The sequence below is a fragment of the Pleurodeles waltl genome, chromosome 8, assembly GCF_031143425.1.
Source record: "Pleurodeles waltl isolate 20211129_DDA chromosome 8, aPleWal1.hap1.20221129, whole genome shotgun sequence".
NCBI classification, from domain to species: Eukaryota; Metazoa; Chordata; class Amphibia; order Caudata; family Salamandridae; genus Pleurodeles; species Pleurodeles waltl.
The window spans coordinates 446,782,046-446,802,082 of NC_090447.1; the positions used below are offsets into that span (position 1 = coordinate 446,782,046).

Consider the following 20,037-nt stretch of genomic DNA (forward strand, 5'->3'; position numbering starts at 1 on the left):
AATTGGAAATTCAGTGTTCACTGAAGCATCAGCAATGTTTTGGCGAATTAGCATCTCCAAGTTCATCTTGTTCGATGTTGATGACCAAAATTCATCAAGTTTCACAGGTATATGTGTCGAATTTTTGATTCAAGCAAGGTCAATAGTTCCACTTGTAGACATTCGTCTGATTCTCTCACATTCTTTGACAGATAGTTCAAGATCACTGTCAAAGACAATGTGCACTTCTTGCAATGTGCACACTGACTTTGACAATTTTTTTACAGCGGTATATTGGGTGAGAAGATTATGTTGTGGCTCCCTCTGTTCTGCTCCGAATGCTTTGAAGGGGTCTAGAATGACTATCAGGAACTGGTGTAGCTGGCACCTAATATATATCTAAGTGACATGACTTATGGAGGCAGAGTTGTAGCTGGAGTCACAGGGTGCAGTCTTGCAGTGCTGGGAAATCATTACTGGCAAAAAAAAAATGTCTGATCAATCTGAAGCCTGGAAGGAGTATTCATAAGGTGAGGAATCTTCTAGAAAAATATATATCCACTGGAAACATTGTTACTGAGTGTAAGTAACTTTTCAATGAGATTGCTGATCATGAATAAGATTTACCTTTCTTTGACAGTGAATTAAGTAATTTTGTATCATGTGTTTTTCATTATATGTTTTCCAAGCCTTTTCCTATATTTATAGCAAAGTAGCACTGCTGGATCGAAATATAAGTAATATCACCTTAACATACCATTTTGTTTTTGATTGTTTTATTCAGGCTTTTACAGTTGTAACAATTTTTAATTCCATGACATCTGCTCTCAAAATAATACCAATGGCTGTAAAAGCGGCTTCAGAAGCTTCTGTGTCTATCAGCCGATTTCAGGTAAAACACATTTCTTACCATAAATGTCTGTATTAAGGTGATTTAAAATTTGCTGGTGTCCCACCCTTTGATGTACATGGCCAGGGCACTTATGAAGTACATTTTCCATATGATCTACCTTGCGAAAACTAAAGATTTTAATTATTTCACTGTTACCCAGAGCTGTTTGAAGGGAAATCAAATGCTATGAAATTTGTGTGTTAAATAAATACTGTACCTTGTAATCCGTTCTTAACCTGGTATTATTATTTCCTGCTTTTTTGCTGTGCTTGGCAGGGTATTTGTTCAGAGTATTTTATGCCTAGCATATTCTTCACTTTCTCACTGAGACATGAGGCCTGATTCAGAAAGCAACTGACAGCCGTAATCCCTAATTTATTTCCAAAATAGCCCTTTTAAGATTGCCAGTAATCCACAAAAGAAAGGCAGGTGTAAAATGGTTTTACTACTATGTAATTTTACGTTACAACCAGGAGTGGCTCGCGGTGCTAAGAGGGGGCAAGGCCGCGCATGCGGGTAGGGGGATTTAATAATAATGTAAAAAAATTACCTGTGCCGCCTCTGGGGCCGTCACCACCTCACTGCTCCTCTCTGCAGACAGGCTGCGGCACAGGCGCCCAGCCTGCCCTGCAACAATCCTGACTGAGGATTGGCTGGGAGCGCCCAGCCAGGGCCCTCCCAGGCAGACTGAAAGCCTGTGCCTGCTCTCTCCAGCCCAGCAACACAGTGCCGGGCTGGAGAGAACCTACTGCGCATGTGCGTTTGGCCTGCCCGACTCGGCCGGCCAAACATACATGTGCAGTGAGGGAGAGTGCACAGTGCTCATCACAGCCTGTGGTCCTGCCCCTCTTACCAAAAAATGATAACAAACATAGTTTATTATCGTTTTTTGGTAAAAGATTTGCAGCTGCTGCTGCTGGCAGAGGGTGGGCGACGCTCCTCGGCCCTAATAGAGGAGCAGCTCCTGGTTTCAACTGTGTAAATTTTTGCGGTGTCCTAGGCAAGAGGTGGACAGTAGGATTACCAAGCCATAGTTTATGAACTCGCATAGTCTGTTGGCATTCACAAACTCCTCTTCACCCCTTTCACTTCCTAGCAATTGGCACACAAAAGAGAACAAAAGGGCAATTCAGCCAATCGAAGACATACTTTGCATTTTTATAAAATTCTTACTATTTTTAAGCAGAGCAAGCAATATAGCTATACCTAATATACTATTGAACAGCTATATTTTTGACTCATTCTCAAACATGGCTCGCTCAGGATTTACTAAATCTGGAAAAGGGACTGAGGAGTGAGGGCCTGAACTTGAAAACCGGATTACTACAGTGCACAGTGGCGGATGGAACTCAGCCAATATGCCTCATGCAGGGATGCATCAGCTTCCAGACATCTAGTGGATAGACCGCCAGGTGGCTGCAAGCTGGGGGCTGGTGGGTGAATAAGTACTAAATTGCTCATCATTTAGCAGATTCCTTCCTTTTGAGTTGCTACAACCATTTCACAAATATGGTAGGTGTAACATGTTGCGAGCAGTCTGGATAGAGGGTGAATGCCTCATGCTGGGTGATATGTACCCAGGGGCTATGTTTCTGACTTTGGAGGCAGCTCAAAATACATTTGGGGTTGGGGATGGGCAGTTCTCACAATTTGCTAACTCACACATACTGCCAGAGAGATTTGAACAGGCTTTCCAGCTACGCAGAAGCCCTCCCTATCCCATGGAGGTGCTTTTTAAGGGCGGTAAGGGGAAGAAACTCATCTTATGCATGCACGAAGTATTGAACAATGACATTCCCTCAATAAAAATAAAAGCTAGGCGAACGTGGGATGGTGACCGGAGGACCCCCTTTAAAGACATGGACTGGGCAAGAACCTACATGCAGGAGCAAGAGATTGCCAGCAATTAATGGTTCAAATTGACACACTTTAACTATCTCCACTGTATGTACCTAATGCCAACTATGTTAAAGAAAATATACCTCAATAAGACTTTGCCCTATCCAAGGTGTGACAGGCAAAACACAATACTCTGGCATCTGACATGGACATGTAGGATATTTTTGGAGTAGTGGGAGTAGTATCAAGGCTTGAGATGATAACTTGAAACATCAATACAGCACTGCATGCTGAGTCTTAAACCTAAACGCAAGGAAGAACAAATTCAACACACATTTGCAATGCTCTGTCTATTATTGGCCAAGCGCAGTCTACTTTTGGCCAAGCATAGCCAAACCATTCATCAGTTATTGAACAGAGACCCCGCAATGTGAAAATGGATCTAAAGATATGCTGGAATAGGACCTTGTAAAAGAAACGCATCTGAAAACCATCAGGAAAGACGAAAGAACTGAGGAGGATCTAAATGAGTGGGCATATATGTTACATGAACTGACAGACTGTCAGGAGAATGAAGATGAGTGAGGTATGCATAACTGAGTGCCATAAATTGATTCATTGGTGTGTTGAGATGTGGTGCATTAGCCCCTTAGTGGCTCATAAATAATATACCATGTGATAACAATGAAGGGTGTATTGTATACATGGGGGAATCAAATAGACAGGGAAGGTGGCCTTTCACTAATACCTATGAAATCTACTGCATAGATGCAAATAGTGCGGAAAGTGACTTGGAAAATTATTGCCAATTCATGTTGCTGTTGTGTTGGATGGCTGAAATATAAATAAAAAGTTTAGAAAAAAAGATTGTGAGCCTTACAAACCTTTATTACCCACCACAGATCTCAAGAGCTCTAGCTTAGGGGTCAGCTCAGTAACATGGTCTACAACTCAAGTCAGAGTGGATTTAATCTCTTTGAAATAATCATGCCTTATTGGGCAGCCTGTACCATATGAAAGACATCCTCTGTAGTGGAAATGCACCTTTAACAGATTAGGTAGCGTATCCTTCCCTTTCGCCGTAGCCGCTGAGGACTGCACTATACTCTGTGGAAATATTTCAAGTGATTTAGAGGAATGCATTGATGGGCAACTCCTTGATGCCATCGTGGCCTCTCCCCATTCCTTATTCTCTAGAGAGCCCAAATCTGCCTCCCATTAGGGCCACAAATCCAGAGGGTCTGCAGAGGTACCATGTAGCAGCATTTATGGCATGCCGCTCGTAAACCAACGTCAGCTTTGGGGAACTGAACTTTTGTAGAGATGTGAGGATCATCCAGTGATGATACCCGACTTGGAGATATTTGTAAAATAGGGGTTTGTGTAGCACAAATTGCCTGACTGTGCTCTCAAAGTATTTCATGTGGTGCCATGTAGGAGGCTGGACTGGCTTGTAGTGAGTACCAAGGGGTACTTACACCTTGCACCAGGCCCAGGTATCCCTTATTAGTGTATAGGGTGTCTAGCAGCTTAGGCTGATAGATAATGGTAGATTAGCAGAGCAGCTTAGGCTGAACTAGGAGACGAGTGAAGCTCCTACAGTACCACTAGTGTCACTTGCACAATATCATAAGAAAACACAATACACAGATATACTAAAAATAAAGGTACTTTATTTTTATGACAATATGCCAAAGTATCTCAGTGAGTACCCTCAGTATGAGGATAGCAAATATACACAAGATATATGTACACAATACCAAAAATATGCAGTATAGTATTAGAAAACAGTGCAAACAATGTATAGTTACAATAGGATGCAATGGGGAAATATAGGGATAGGGGCAACACAAACCATATACTCCAAAAGTGGAATGTGAACCACGAATGGACCCCAAACCTATGTGACCTTGTAGAGGGTCACTGGGACTGTAAGAAAACAGTGAAAGTTAGAAAAATAGCCCACCCCAAGACCCTGAAAAGTGAGTGCAAAGTGCACTAAAGTTCCCCAAAGAGCACAGAAGTCGTGATAGGGGAATCCTGCAGGAAAGACCAAAACCAGCAATGCAACAACGATGGATTTCCAGACGAGAGTACCTGTGGAACAAGGGGACCAAGTCCAAAAGTCACGATCAAGTCGAGAGTGGGCAGATGCCCAGGAAATGCCAGCGGTGGGTGCAAAGAATCTGCTACTAGGCAGTAGAAGCTGAGGATTCTGCAAGAACGACAAGGGCTAGAAACTTCCCCTTTGGAGGATGGATGTCCCACGCCGTGGAGAGTCATGCAGAAGTGTTTTCCTGAAGAAAGACCGCAAACAAGCCTTGCTAGCTGCAAAGCTCGCGGTTAGGGTTTTTGGATGCTGCTGTGGCCCAGGATGTCACCAATTGTGTGAGGGGACAGAGGGGGCGTCCAGCAAGACAAGGAGCCCTCTCAGAAGCAAGCAGCACCCGCAGAAGTGCCGGAACAGGCACTACGAAGTGGAGTGAAACGGTGCTCACCCGAAGTTGCACAAGAGAGTCCCACGCCGCCGGAGGACAACTCAGGAGGTTGTGCAATGCAGGTTAGAGTGCCGTGGACCCAGGCTTGGCTGTGCACAAAGGATTTCCGCCGGAAGTGCACTGAGGCCGGAGTAGCTGCAAAACACGCGGTTCCCAGCAATGCAGTCTAGCGTGGGGAGGCAAGGTCTTACCTCCACCAAACTTGGACTGGAGAGTCACTGGACTGTGGGAGTCACTTGGACAGAGTTGCTGAGTTCAGGGGACCTCGCTCGTCGTGCTGAGAGGAGACTCAGAGGACCGGTGAAGCAGTTCTTTGGTGCCTGCGGTTGCAGGGGGAAGATTCCGTCGACCCACTGGAGATTTCTTCGGAGCTTCTAGTGCAGAGAGGAGGCAGACTACCCCAACAGCATGCACCACCAGGAAAACAGTCGAGAAGGCGGCAGGATCAGCGTTACAAGGTCGCAGTAGTCGTCTTTGCTACTTTGTTGCAGTTTTGCAGGCTTCCAGCGCAGTCAGCAGTCGATTCCGTGGCAGAAGGTGAAGAGAAAGATGCAGAGGAACTCTGATGAGCTCTTGCATTCATTATCTAAAGAATTCCCCAAAGCAGAGACCCTAAATAGCCAGAAAAGAGGGTTTGGCTACTTAGGAGAGAGGATAGGCTAGCAACACCTGAAGGAGCCTATCAGAAGGAGTCTCTGACGTCACCTGCTGGCCCTTGCCACTCAGAGCAGTTCAGTGTGCCAGCAGCACCTCTGTTTCCAAGATGGCAGAGGTCTGGAGCACACTGGAGGAGCTCTGGGCACCTCCCAGGGGAGGTGCAGGTCAGGGGAGTGGTCACTCCCCTTTCCTTTGTCCAGTTTCGCGCCAGAGCAGGGCTGAGGGGTCCCTGAACCGGTGTAGACTGGCTAATGGAGAAATGGGCCCAGTCTGGCATTGGGGACACAATTCCATGATCCCCGGGTCTCTAGCACAGAACCTGGGTACTGCCAAACTGCCTTTCCGGGGTCTCCACTGCAGCTGCTGCTGCTGCCAACCCCTCAGACAGGTTTCTGCCCGCCTGGGGTCCAGGCAGCCTTGGCCCAGGAAGGCAGAACAAAGGATTTCCTCTGAGAGAGGGTGTGACACCCTCTCCCTTTGGAAATAGGTGTGAAGGCTGGGGAGGAGTAGCCTCCCCCAGCCTCTGGAAATGCTTTGATGGGCACAGATGCTGCCCATCTCTGCATAAGCCAGTCTACACCGGTTTAGGGATCCCCCAGCCCTGCTCTGTCGCGAAACTGGACAAAGGAAAGGGGAGTGACCACTCCCCTGACCTGCACCTCCCAGGGGAGGTGCCCAGAGCTCCTCCAGTGTGCCCCAGACCTCTGCCATCTTGGAAACAGAGGTGTTTGCTGGCACACTGGACTGCTCTGAGTGGCCAGTGCCACCAGGTGACGTCAGAGACTCCTTCTGATAGGCTCTTACCTTTCTTACTAGCCTATCTGCCTTCCTAGGTAGCCAAACCTCCTTTTCTGGCTATTTAGGGTCTCTGCTTTGGGGAATTCTTCAGATACCGAATGCAAGAGCTCACCAGAGTTCCTCTGCATCTCCCTCTTCACCTTCTGCCAAAGGATCAACAGCTGACTGCTCAGGACACCTGCAAAACCGCAACAAAGTAGCAAAGACGACTACTGCAACCTTGTATCGCTTCATCCTGCGGGCTCTCTCGACTGGTTCCTGGTGGTGCATTCTCTGGGGGTAGCCTGCCTCCTTCCTGCAGCAGGAGCTCTGAAGAAATCTCCCGTGGGTCGACGGAATCTTCCCCCTGCAACCGCAGGCAACAAAAACTGCATCACCGGTCCTCTGGGTCCCCTCTCAGCATGACGAGCGTGGTCCTTGGAACTCAGCAACTCTGTCCAAGTGACTCCCACAGTCCAGTGACTCTTCAGTCCAAGTTTGGTGGAGGTAAGTCCTTGCCTCCCCACGCTAGACTGCATTGCTGGGTACTGCGTGATTTTTTTTTTTTTTTATAAAGAATTTTTTATTAATTTTGCATGAAAAACAGTAATGAATACAAATCAACATGATGCCAACGGGCATTTAAACAATGGTGGTCGAATCCCATGTCCCCCCACACCTTGTTGATACCTATAATATACAATCTTTAAACCTAAAAGCCTGCCGTGCCCTCCCACCTCCCCCATATCTTGTTATGCTTATTTAAGCAACCTCTGGCCTCATATACAAGTTTCTCACTCTGCGCACACCAATCCACCCCCCGTCTCCACTTAGTCAGTGTTGGCGCATTCTTTGCCTTCCATTCTGTCATTATATCCCTCTTGGCCACCAGGCATGCCACCCCTAAAAAGGTCCGGTCTGATCTTCGCAGCCCAATGTCACCCATGACCCCCAGGAGGAGGGGCACTGGCAACCTCTCCACCTCCTCTTGTAAGACCCCCGAAATCTCCTGCACAACCGCACCCCAGTAGGCCGCTATTATCGGGCATGCCCATACCATGTGGAAGAAGTCAGCTGTGGGGCTCCCACAACGCGTGCATTCCGCCGAGGAGCGGAGGCCCGCTCTGTGTAGTTTGTCGGGCGTGAGATATGCGGCATGCAGAAAGTAGGTTTGTATTAATCGGAGGCGAGTGGCCATTGTAAGAGAACGCGGGGCCATCAGTGCTTCTGTCCAATCCATGTCCTCCATGGGACCCACCCAATCCGCCCACCTCTTGCGAAGTCCTCCCAGGGGGCCCGCCGCGACGGTAGTTAGGGTGCGATATATCTGGGAAACCCATCCTCTGACCAGGTTTGCCATCAGAGCCTTGGCTTCCATGGGGCTATGCTCGGGGATGATGTCCCCAGTCTGTACGTGGACTAGTAGGGCATGACGCAACTGAAGATATCGGTAGAACTGTGTCTTGTTCAAGGCGTATTGTTTCTGGAGGTCCTGAAAGGACCGCATATGTGACCCTTCCCAGATATCACCCAGAGTGGAGATACCTATGTTGTCCCAGGTCTGAAAGCCCCCCAGGCCTGCCACATGTTCCAGCTGCCTCCCGTGCCATAGCGGGGTCTGTTGGGTAAGGTGTCCCCACCACCCCGTCACTTTCTGAGCCGTCCGCCATCCCTGTAGTACCACTTTGGTTACATCTGGGGTATCCCGAGGGATCGGATTCCCATAAAGGGCGCCGAAGATCTGTGGGTAGCCCATTGTTTGTAGTTCTAGTTTGTATGCGGGGTCTGATCAACCACCTCCCACCCAGTCATTAATTACAAGTGTATGCATCGCTAGATAGTAGTATTGGATATTAGACATGCCTAAGCTCCCCTCGTATATGTCCCTCTGACATGTTTTAAGCGACAATCGTGCGCGAGTTCCGCCCCATATGAATTGGCGCGCTAAGGAATCCATCTCCCTGAACCATTTCGTGGGGACGGGAAGTGGGAAGTTCTGTAGGAGGTATAGAAGCCTGGGGAGGATCATCATCTTGTACAGCGCTATTCTGCCAAGTAGATTCAGGGGGAGCACCTTCCAGCGCAGGAGGTCGAGCTTGATTTTCTTTGTTAGAGGCGTGATATTAAGTTCCCACGCTAACTCGGGAAGAAGTGAAACATGTATTCCTAGGTATTTGAAGCTGTTTCTCCGAACTGGGATGTTTCGTTGCCAGTCTATACAGTCGCGAGAGCGGTGTAGGGGGACTAGCAGGGACTTGGCTGGGTTCAGGATCAGTCCTGAGGCTTCTGCGAAAAGTCTCAGGATTTCTAGGACGCGTGGGCCGCTTTTGGGTGAGTTGAAGATATACAGGAGAACATCGTCTGCGTATAATGCCACTCGGTCTTCCGAACCGATGGGCCAGTGCCAGCCTTCAATCAATGGGTCGCTTCTCAGTAGTATCGCCAAGGGTTCTACTACTAGTGCAAAAAGTAGAGGGGATAGCGGGCATCCCTGTCGCGTTCCACGGCCAATGGGGAACGGGTCTGAGACTACTCCGTTCACCCGGACTCGGGAAGTCGGATTAGAGTATAGGAGTTTCACTAATCCTCTGAATTTCGGTCCGAGCCCATTTTTATGCAGGACCTGTTCGAGGTAAGACCAATCCACCGTATCAAAGGCCTTTTCAAAATCAAGTAGAAGTAGTGCCAAGTGTTTGTGTGACAGAGTTTTGCGGTGCGCCAAAGCCAGATGTAACCGCCTGATGCAGTGCCTGGTACTACGGGTAGGCATGAAGCCACATTGGTCAGGGTGAACCAGAGTGGGCATCACCTCCTTTAGTCTGGAGGCAAGGATCGAGGAGAGTACCTTAATTTCGACATTTAGGAGTGAGATGGGCCGGTACGCTGCGCAGTGTCGTGAAGGGGGCTGGGTTTTGGGGATCACCACAATTGTCGCTTGGTCAATCTCAGTGGGGAAGCGGCCTTGGTTTTCAGCTTCGTGGTACATGTTAAGTAGGTGGGGACCCAGGATGTCACTGCATTTACTATATAGTTCTGCTGGGAAGCCGTCCGGGCCTGGGGTTTTGCCCGTTGCCAGGCTGGATATTGCACTGCTAATCTCTGCAAGGGTAATGGCCTCCTCCAATCTATTTCTCGCCTCTGGGGACACCCTCGGAAGGGTAATATCGTTTAGTAGTGGGTCTCTCTCTCAATGGGGGGGCGTGGGTGCTTGGCATATAGACGCATATAGTAGGAGGCGAAACTATGTGCAATTTCTGCAGATGTTTTAACAAGGGAGCCCGAGTCCTCTAGGATCTCGGGTATAATTCTATCGGCCATGGGGCGGGTGGCTAGCCAGTGCAGCAGTTTCCCGTTTTTATCCCCCCATCCATATATTCGGGCTGCTGAGGCTCTCCACATGTGTTTGGCCGACTCCAGCATCATATGTTTGATATCCTCTCTCACCCTAGTCAGTCGCTGTAGGAAAGTACCATCTTGCCTGGCATGTTACCCCCATTTTTCAATGTATATATGTTGTTTTAGTTGTATGTGTCAATGGGACCCTGTTCACCAGGGCCCCAGTGCTCATAAGTGTGCCTGAATGTGTTACCTGTGTAGTGACTAACTGTCTCACTGAGGCTCTGCTAATCAGAACCTCAGTGGTTCATTTCTTTCCAAATTGTCACTAACAGGCTAGTGACCAATTTTACCAATTTACATTGGCATACTGGAACACCCTTATAATTCCCTAGTATATGGTACTAAGGTACCCAGGGTATTGGGGTTCCAGGAGATCCCTATGGGCTGCAGCATTTCTTTTGCCACCCATAGGGAGCTCTGACAATTCTTACACAGGCCTGCCACTGCAGCCTGAGTGAAATAACGTCCACGTTATTTCACAGCCATTTTACACTGCACTTAAGTAACTTATAAGTCACCTATATGTCTAACCTTTACCTGCTAAAGGTTAGGTAGGTGCAAAGTTACTTAGTGTGAGGGCACCCTGGCACTAGCCAAGGTGCCCCCACATTGTTCAGAGCCAATTCCCTGAACTTTGTGAGTGCGGGGACACCATTACACGCGTGCACTACATATAGGTCACTACCTATATGTAGCTTCACAATGGTAACTCCGAATATGGCCATGTAACATGTCTATGATCATGGAATTGCCACCTCTATGCCATCCTGGCATAATTGGCACAATCCCATGATCCCAGTGGTCTGTAGCACAGACCCTGGTACTGCCAAACTGCCCTTCCTGGGGTTTCACTGCAGCTGCTGCTGCTGCCAACCCCTCAGACAGGCAGCTGCCCTCCTGGGGTCCAGCCGGGCCTGGCCCAGGATGGCAGAACAAAGGACTTCCTCTGAGAGAGGGTGTTACACCCTCTCCCTTTGGAAAATGGTGTGAAGGCAGGGGAGGAGTAGCCTCCCCCAGCCTCTGGAAATGCTTTCTTGGGCACAGATGTGCCCAATTCTGCATAAGCCAGTCTACACTGGTTCAGGGGACCCCTTAGCCCTGCTCTGGCGCGAAACTGGACAAAGGAAAGGGGAGTGACCACTCCCCTGACCTGCACCTCCCCTGGGAGGTGTCCAGAGCTCCTCCAGTGTGCTCCAGACCTCTGCCATCTTGGAAACAGAGGTGCTGCTGGCACACTGGACTGCTCTGAGTGGCCAGTGCCACCAGGTGACGTCAGAGACTCCTTGTGATAGGCTCCTTCAGGTGTTGCTAGCCTATCCTCTCTCCTAAGTAGCCAAACCCTCTTTTCTGGCTATTTAGGGTCTCTGTCTCTGGGGAAACTTTAGATAACGAATGCAAGAGCTCATCCGAGTTCCTCTGCATCTCTCTCTTCACCTTCTGCCAAGGAATCGACTGCTGACCGCGCTGGAAGCCTGCAAACCTGCAACCTAGTAGCAAAGACGACTACTGCAACTCTGTAACGCTGATCCTGCCGCCTTCTCGACTGTTTTCCTGGTGGTGCATGCTGTGGGGGTAGTCTGCCACCTCTCTGCACTAGAAGCTCCGAAGAAATCTCCCGTGGGTCGACGGAATCTTCCCCCTGCAACCGCAGGCACCAAAAAGCTGCATTACCGGTCCCTTGGGTCTCCTCTCAGCACGACGAGCGAGGTCCCTCGAATCCAGCAACTCTGTCCAAGTGGCCCCCACAGTCCAGTGACTCTTCAGTCCAAGTTTGGTGGAGGTAAGTCCTTGCCTCACCTCGCTAGACTGCATTGCTGGGAACCGCGACTTTTGCAGCCACTCCGGCCCCTGTGCACTTCCGGCGGAAATCCTTCGTGCACAGCCAAGCCTGGGTCCAAGGCACTCTAACCTGCATTGCACGACTTTCTAAGCTGGTCTCCGGCGACGTGGGACTCCTTTGTGCGACTTCGGGTGAGCACCGTTTCACGCATCCTCGTAGTGCCTGTTTCTGGCACTTCTCCGGGTGCTACCTGCTGCTAAGAGGGCTCCTTGTCTTTCTCAACGTCCCCTCTACCTCCTGGTCCAATTTGCGACCTCCTGGTCCCTCCTGGGCCACAGCAGCGTCCAAAAACGCTAACCGCACGATTTGCAGCTAGCAAGGCTTGTTGGCGTTCTTTCGGCGGGAAAACACTTCTGCACGACTCTCCACGGCGAGAGGGATCCGTCCACCAAAGGGGAAGTCTCTAGCCCTTTTCGTTCCTGCAGAAACCTCAGCTTCTTCTGTCCAGTAGAAGCTTCTTTGCACCCGCAGCTGGCATTTCCTGGGCATCTGCCCATCTCCGACTTGCTTGTGACTTTTGGACTTAGTCCCCTTGTTCCACAGGTACCCCAGATTGGAAATCCAGCGTTGTTGCATTGTTGGTTTGTGTCTTTCCTGCATTATTCCTCTAACACGACTTCTTTGTCCTTAGGGGAACTTTCGTGCACTTTGCACTCACTTTTCAGGGTCTTGGGGAGGGTTATTTTTCTAACTCTCACTATTTTCTAATAGTCCCAGCGACCCTCTACAAGGTCACATAGGTTTGGGGTCCATTCGTGGTTCGCATTCCACTTTTGGAGTATATGGTTTGTGTTGCCCCTATCCCTATGTGTCCCCATTGCATCCTATTGTAACTATACATTGTTTGCACTGTTTTCTAAGACTATACTGCATATTTTTGCTATTGTGTATATATATCTTGTGTATATTTCCTATCCTCTCACTGAGGGTACACTCTAAGATACTTTGGCATATTGTCATAAAAATAAAGTACCTTTATTTTTAGTATAACTGTGTATTGTGTTTTCTTATGATATTGTGCATATGACACTAAGTGGTACTGTAGTAGCTTCACACGTCTCCTAGTTCAGCCTAAGCTGCTCTGCTAAGCTACCATTATCTATCAGCCTAAGCTGCTAGACACCCTATACACTAATAAGGGATAACTGGGCCTGGTGCAAGGTGCAAGTACCCCTTGGTACTCACTACAAGCCAGTCCAGCCTCCTACATTGGTTGTGCAGCGGTGGGATAAGTGCTTTGAGACTACTTACCACTCTTGTCATTGTACTTTTCATAAGAGAAAAATATACAAAACAAGTTCAGTGTATATACACATTGCCAAAAAGTTTTGCATTTCCTCTTTTCACTCTTTTCTAAGTGCTGAAAAGTACTTCTAACTTTCTAAAAAGTTCTAAAAAGTTTTAAAAGTTTTTTCTCTGTCTTTCTAAAAGCTCTGACAAACTTTTTTCTCTTTTTCTATCACTTTAACTCTCTCTAAAAATGTCTGGCACAGGCCAAAATGTTGATCTGTCCAAACTTGCATATGATCACCTTAGCTGGAAAGGAGTAAGGAGTCTCTGCATAGAGAGAGGTTTGAGTGTAGGGAAGAATCCTTCCTTGGAATTGTTACTTAACATGCTTAGAGAACAGGATAAGGCTAGAAGTGCCCCATCTGTTGAAAAAGTAGCTAATGGTTCCCAATCTGATCCAGGGACTCCCCCAGGAAAAGATTCAGGAAAGAAACTTCCTAGCCTGCCCATTACTAGACAGTCTAGCATAGTTGGTAATGATGTTGAGTCACACCATACAAATAGTGTTGTCTCACATCATAGCAAAAGCATTTATTCTCACCACAGTGGTACTGATGTTTCTGTTAGCCAAGCTGTTAGGGTGCCCTCTGTAAGGGACAAGTCTCCTTCTGTCCATTCTCACCATACTTCTGTTTCAAGGCATGTCCCTCCCACCCACCCTGATGACAGATTGTTAGAAAGGGAGCTCAATAGATTGAGAGTGGAACAAACCAGACTGAAGCTCAAGAAGCAACAGCTGGATTTAGATAGACAGACTTTAGAAGTAGAGAAGGAGAGACAGAAACTGGGTTTAGAAACCCATGGTGGCAGCAGCAGTATTCCCCATAGTCATCCTGCAAAAGAGCATGATTCCAGGAATCTGCATAAGATAGTTCCCCCTTATAAGGAGGGGGATGACATTAACAAGTGGTTTGCTGCACTTGAGAGGGCCTGTGCTGTACAGGATGTCCCTCAAAGGCAGTGGGCTGCTATCCTATGGCTATCATTTAGTGGAAAAGGTAGGGATAGGCTCCTTACTGTAAAAGAAAATGAAACTAATGATTACAAAGTTCTTAAGAATGCACTCCTGGATGGTTATGGCTTAACCACTGAACAATACAGGATAAAGTTCAGAGAGACCAAAAAGGAGTCTTCACAAGACTGGGTTGATTTCATTGACCATTCAGTGAAGGCCTTGGAGGGGTGGTTACATGGCAGTAAAGTTACTGATTATGACAGCCTGTATAACTTGATCCTGAGAGAGCATATTCTTAATAATTGTGTGTCTGATTTGTTGCACCAGTACTTGGTGGACTCTGATCTAACCTCTCCCCAAGAATTGGGAAAGAAGGCAGACAAATGGGTCAGAACAAGGGTGAACAGAAAAGTTCATACAGGGGGTGACAAAGATGGCAACAAGAAGAAGGATGGTAAGTCTTCTGACAAGGGTGGGGACAAATCTAAAAATGAGTCTTCATCAGGCCCACAAAAACACTCTGGTGGGGGTGGTGGGCCCAAATCCTCTTCTAATCAAAACAAGGAAAAGAAACCATGGTGCTATTTATGTAAAATAAAAGGCCATTGGACAACAGATCCCAGTTGTCCAAAGAAAAGCACCAAGCCTCCTACCACTACAACCCCTACTGCTACACCTAGTGTCCCTACTAATAGCAGTGGTGGTGGGAGCAAACCTACTAATAGCCAATCCAACGGAGTAGCTGGGCTCACTATTGGTAACTTAGTTGGGGTTGGCCTTGTTAGGGAGGCCACAGAGGCTGTGTTAGTCTCTGAGGGGGCTATTGATTTAGCCACCTTAGTTGCTTGTCCCCTTAATATGGATAAGTACAAGCAGCTACCCCTAATAAATGGTGTTGAGGTTCAGGCCTACAGGGACACTGGAGCCAGTGTGACTATGGTCATAGAGAAACTGGTCCACCCTGAACAACAACTACTTGGTCACCAGTACCAAGTAACCGATGCTCACAACAACACACTTAGCCACCCCATGGCTGTTGTTAATCTCAACTGGGGGGGGGGGGGTTACTGGTCCAAAGAAAGTTGTGGTAGCCACAGATTTACCTGTAGACTGTCTACTAGGAAATGATTTGGAGACATCAGCTTGGTCAGATGTGGAGTTGGAGGCCCATGCAGCAATGCTGGGCATCCCAGGGCATATTTTTGCTTTGACAAGGGCTCAGGCCAAAAAGCAAAAAGGACAGGGAAGCTTGGATCCTGGAACAATGGACCAAGTGCTCCCTAAAGCTAGGGCTAGTAGAAGCAAACCACTTCCTACTATCCCTCCCTCTACAGTGGATTCTACTTCAGAGGAAGAAGAATTCCCTCCCTGTGCAGAACCTACACCAGAGGAGCTTCAAGCAGACACTGCTGAGCTTTTGGGTGAAGGGGGGCCTGCCAGGGAGGAGCTGAGTGTGGCACAGCAAACCTGTCCCACATTAGAGGGTCTAAGACAGCAAGCTGTCAACAGGCTAATGGGGATGTCAGTGACTCTCACAGAGTTTACTGGGAGGACAACCTCTTGTACACTGAGCATAGGGATCCTAAACCTGGAGCTGCCAGGAGATTAGTGATTCCTCAGGAGTACAGAAAGTTCCTCCTAACTCTTGCCCACGACATTCCCCTAGCTGGGCGTCTGGGACAAATAAAAACTTGGGACAGACTTGTTCCATTGTTTCATTGGCCTAGGATGTCTGAGGACACAAAAGATGTTTGTAAGTCCTGTGAAACCTGTCAAGCCAGTGGCAAAACAGGTGGCACCCCAAAGGCACCCCTTATTCCACTGCCTGTGGTTGGGGTTCCCTTTGAAAGGGTAGGGGTTGACATAGTTGGCCCCCTTGACCCTCCTACTGCTTCAGGCAATAGGTTTATCTTGGTGGTAGTGGACCATGCCACAAGATACCCTGAAGCAATTCCTTTAAGGACCACTACAGCACCTGCAGTGGCAAAGGCCCTCCTGGGAATATTTTCTAGGGTGGGCTTCCCAAAGGAAGTAGTATCAGACAGGGGAAGCAATTTCATGTCTGCATACTTAAAGGCCATGTGGAAGGAGTGTGGTGTAACTTACAAGTTCACAACACCCTATCATCCACAAACAAATGGACTGGTGGAGAGATTTAATAAAACTCTCAAAGGCATGATTATGGGTCTCCCTGAAAAACTCCGCAGGAGATGGGATATCCTTCTACCATGCCTCCTTTTTGCCTACAGGGAGGTACCCCAGAAAGGAGTGGGCTTCAGCCCCTTTGAACTTCTTTTTGGACACCCTGTGAGGGGTCCACTCACACTTGTAAAGGAGGGTTGGGAACAACCTTTAAAAGCTCCTAAGCAGGATATTGTGGATTATGTACTTGGCCTCAGATCAAGGATGGCTGAGTACATGAAAAAGGCCAGCAAAAACCTTCAGGCCAGCCAAGAGCTCCAGAAGCAATGGCATGATCAGAAGGCTGTTTTGGTTCAGTACCAACCAGGGCAGAAAGTGTGGGTCTTGGAGCCTGTGGCCCCAAGAGCACTCCAAGATAAATGGAGTGGACCCCACACAATTGTTGAAAAGAAGGGAGAAGTCACCTATTTAGTTGACTTAGGCACTGCCAGGAGTCCCCTTAGGGTGCTCCATGTCAACCGCCTGAAACCCTACTATGACAGGGCTGATCTCACCCTGCTCATGGCAACTGATGAGGGACAGGAAGAAGACAGTGATCCTCTACCTGATCTCTTCTCTTCCACAGAACAAGATGCTCTTGTGGAAGGTGTAGTTTTGGCTGATTGTCTTACTGCTGAGCAGAAAGACCATTGCATAAATCTCCTAGATCAATTCTCTGAACTCTTCTCTACTGTGCCAGGTACCACTTCTTGGTGTGAGCACACTATAGATACTGGAGACAGTTTACCTGTCAAAAGTAAGATCTATAGGCAGCCTGACCATGTCAGGGACTGCATAAAGCAAGAGGTGCAGAAAATGTTAGAACTAGGAGTGGTTGAGCACTCTGAAAGTCCATGGGCTTCTCCTGTGGTACTTGTACCAAAACCCCATTCCAAAGATGGAAAGAAGGAAATGCGGTCTTGTGTAGACTATAGAGGTCTCAACTTGGTAACCAAAACTGATGCTCACCCTATACCCAGGGCAGATGAGCTCATAGATACACTGGCATCTGCCAAGTATCTAAGCACTTTTGATTTGACTGCAGGGTATTGGCAGATCAAATTGTCAGAAGATGCTAAACCTAAAACTGCATTTTCAACCATTGGAGGACATTACCAGTTTACTGTAATGCCTTTTGGTTTGAAAAATGCACCTGCCACTTTTCAAAGGTTGGTGAACACAGTCCTGCAAGGGCTGGAAGCTTTCAGTGCAGCATATTTGGACGATATAGCTGTCTTTAGCTCCAGCTGGGATGATCACCTGGTCCACCTATGGAAAGTTTTGGAGGCCCTGCAGAAGGCAGGCCTCACTATCAAGGCTTCAAAGTGCCAGATAGGGCAGGGGAAGGTGGTTTATCTGGGACACCTTGTTGGTGGGGAACAGATTGCACCACTACAGGGGAAAATCCAAACTATTATAGATTGGGTTCCCCCTACCACTCAGACTCAGGTGAGAGCCTTCCTAGGCCTCACTGGGTATTACAGGAGGTTCATTAAAAACTATGGCTCCATTGCAGCCCCTCTTAATGACCTCACATCCAAAAAGATGCCTAAAAAGGTATTGTGGACAGCTAGCTGTCAGAAAGCTTTTGAGGAGCTGAAGCAGGCCATGTGCTCTGCACCTGTCCTGAAAAGTCCTTGTTACTCTAAAAAAATCTATGTCCAGACTGATGCATCTGAATTAGGAGTAGGGGCAGTCCTATCACAACTTAATTCTGAGGGCCAGGATCAACCTGTTGCTTTTATTAGTAGGAGGTTGACCCCTAGAGAAAAGCGTTGGTCTGCCATTGAGAGGGAGGCCTTTGATGTGGTCTGGGCTCTGAAGAAGTTGAGGCCATACCTGTTTGGCACTCACTTCATTGTTCAGACAGACCACAAACCTCTACTTTGGCTAAAACAAATGAAAGGTGAAAATCCAAAATTGTTGAGGTGGTCCATATCCCTACAGGGAATGGACTATACAGTGGAACATAGACCTGGGAGTAGCCACTCCAATGCAGATGGACTCTCCAGATATTTCCACTTAGACAATGAAGACTCATCAGGTCATGGCTAGTCTTATTGTCCTTCGTTTGGGGGGGGTTGTGTAGGAAAGTACCATCTTGCCTGGCATGTTACCCCCATTTTTCACTGTATATATGTTGTTTTAGTTGTATGTGTCACTGGGACCCTGTTCACCAGGGCCCCAGTGCTCATAAGTGTGCCTGAATGTGTTACCTGTGTAGTGACTAACTGTCTCACTGAGGCTCTGCTAATCAGAACCTCAGTGGTTCATTTCTTTCCAAATTGTCACTAACAGGCTAGTGACCAATTTTACCAATTTACATTGGCATACTGGAACACCCTTATAATTCCCTAGTATATGGTACTAAGGTACCCAGGGTATTGGGGTTCCAGGAGATCCCTATGGGCTGCAGCATTTCTTTTGCCACCCATAGGGAGCTCTGACAATTCTTACACAGGCCTGCCACTGCAGCCTGAGTGAAATAACGTCCACGTTATTTCACAGCCATTTTACACTGCACTTAAGTAACTTATAAGTCACCTATATGTCTAACCTTTACCTGGTAAAGGTTAGGTGCAAAGTTACTTAGTGTGAGGGCACCCTGGCACTAGCCAAGGTGCCCCCACATTGTTCAGAGCCAATTCCTTGAACTTTGTGAGTGCGGGGACACCATTACACGCGTGCACTACATATAGGTCACTACCTATATGTAGCTTCACAATGGTAACTCCGAATATGGCCATGTAACATGTCTATGATCATGGAATTGCCACCTCTATGCCATCCTGGCATAATTGGCACAATCCCATGATCCCAGTGGTCTGTAGCACAGACCCTGGTACTGCCAAACTGCCCTTCCTGGGGTTTCACTGCAGCTGCTGCTGCTGCCAACCCCTCAGACAGGCAGCTGCCCTCCTGGGGTCCAGCCAGGCCTGGCCCAGGATGGCAGAACAAAGGACTTCCTCTGAGAGAGGGTGTTACACCCTCTCCCTTTGGAAAATGGTGTGAAGGCAGGGGAGGAGTAGCCTCCCCCAGCCTCTGGAAATGCTTTCTTGGGCACAGATGTGCCCAATTCTGCATAAGCCAGTCTACACCGGTTCAGGGGACCCCTTAACCCTGCTCTGGCGCGAAACTGGACAAAGGAAAGGGGAGTGACCACTCCCCTGACCTGCACCTCCCCTGGGAGGTGTCCAGAGCTCCTCCAGTGTGCTCCAGACCTCTGCCATCTTGGAAACAGAGGTGCTGCTGGCACACTGGACTGCTCTGAGTGGCCAGTGCCACCAGGTGACGTCAGAGACTCCTTGTGATAGGCTCCTTCAGGTGTTGCTAGCCTATCCTCTCTCCTAAGTAGCCAAACCCTCTTTTCTGGCTATTTAGGGTCTCTGTCTCTGGGGAAACTTTAGATAACGAATGCAAGAGCTCATCCGAGTTCCTCTGCATCTCTCTCTTCACCTTCTGCCAAGGAATCGACTGCTGACCGCGCTGGAAGCCTGCAAACCTGCAACATAGTAGCAAAGACGACTACTGCAACTCTGTAACGCTGATCCTGCCGCCTTCTCAACTGTTTTCCTGGTGGTGCATGCTGTGGGGGTAGTCTGCCTCCTCTCTGCACTAGAAGCTCAGAAGAAATCTCCCGTGGGTCGACGGAATCTTCCCCATGCAACCGCAGGCACCAAAAAGCTGCATTACCGGTCCCTTGGGTCTCCTCTCAGCACGACGAGCGAGG

The 20,037-nt window shown here is 48.2% G+C and overlaps 1 protein-coding gene across 1 annotated transcript in view; it reads left to right on the forward strand.

Annotated features, from left to right (window-relative positions):
• The window catches only part of LOC138249528 (ATP-binding cassette sub-family C member 5-like), a 2,567,733-nt gene that overhangs the window by 805,408 nt on the left and 1,742,288 nt on the right, over positions 1 to 20,037 (forward strand). Inside the window, exon 8 of the mRNA XM_069203478.1 lies at positions 764 to 871. Coding sequence (XP_069059579.1) covers positions 764 to 871 — 108 coding nt within the window. The remainder of the gene's footprint in view (positions 1 to 763; positions 872 to 20,037) is intronic.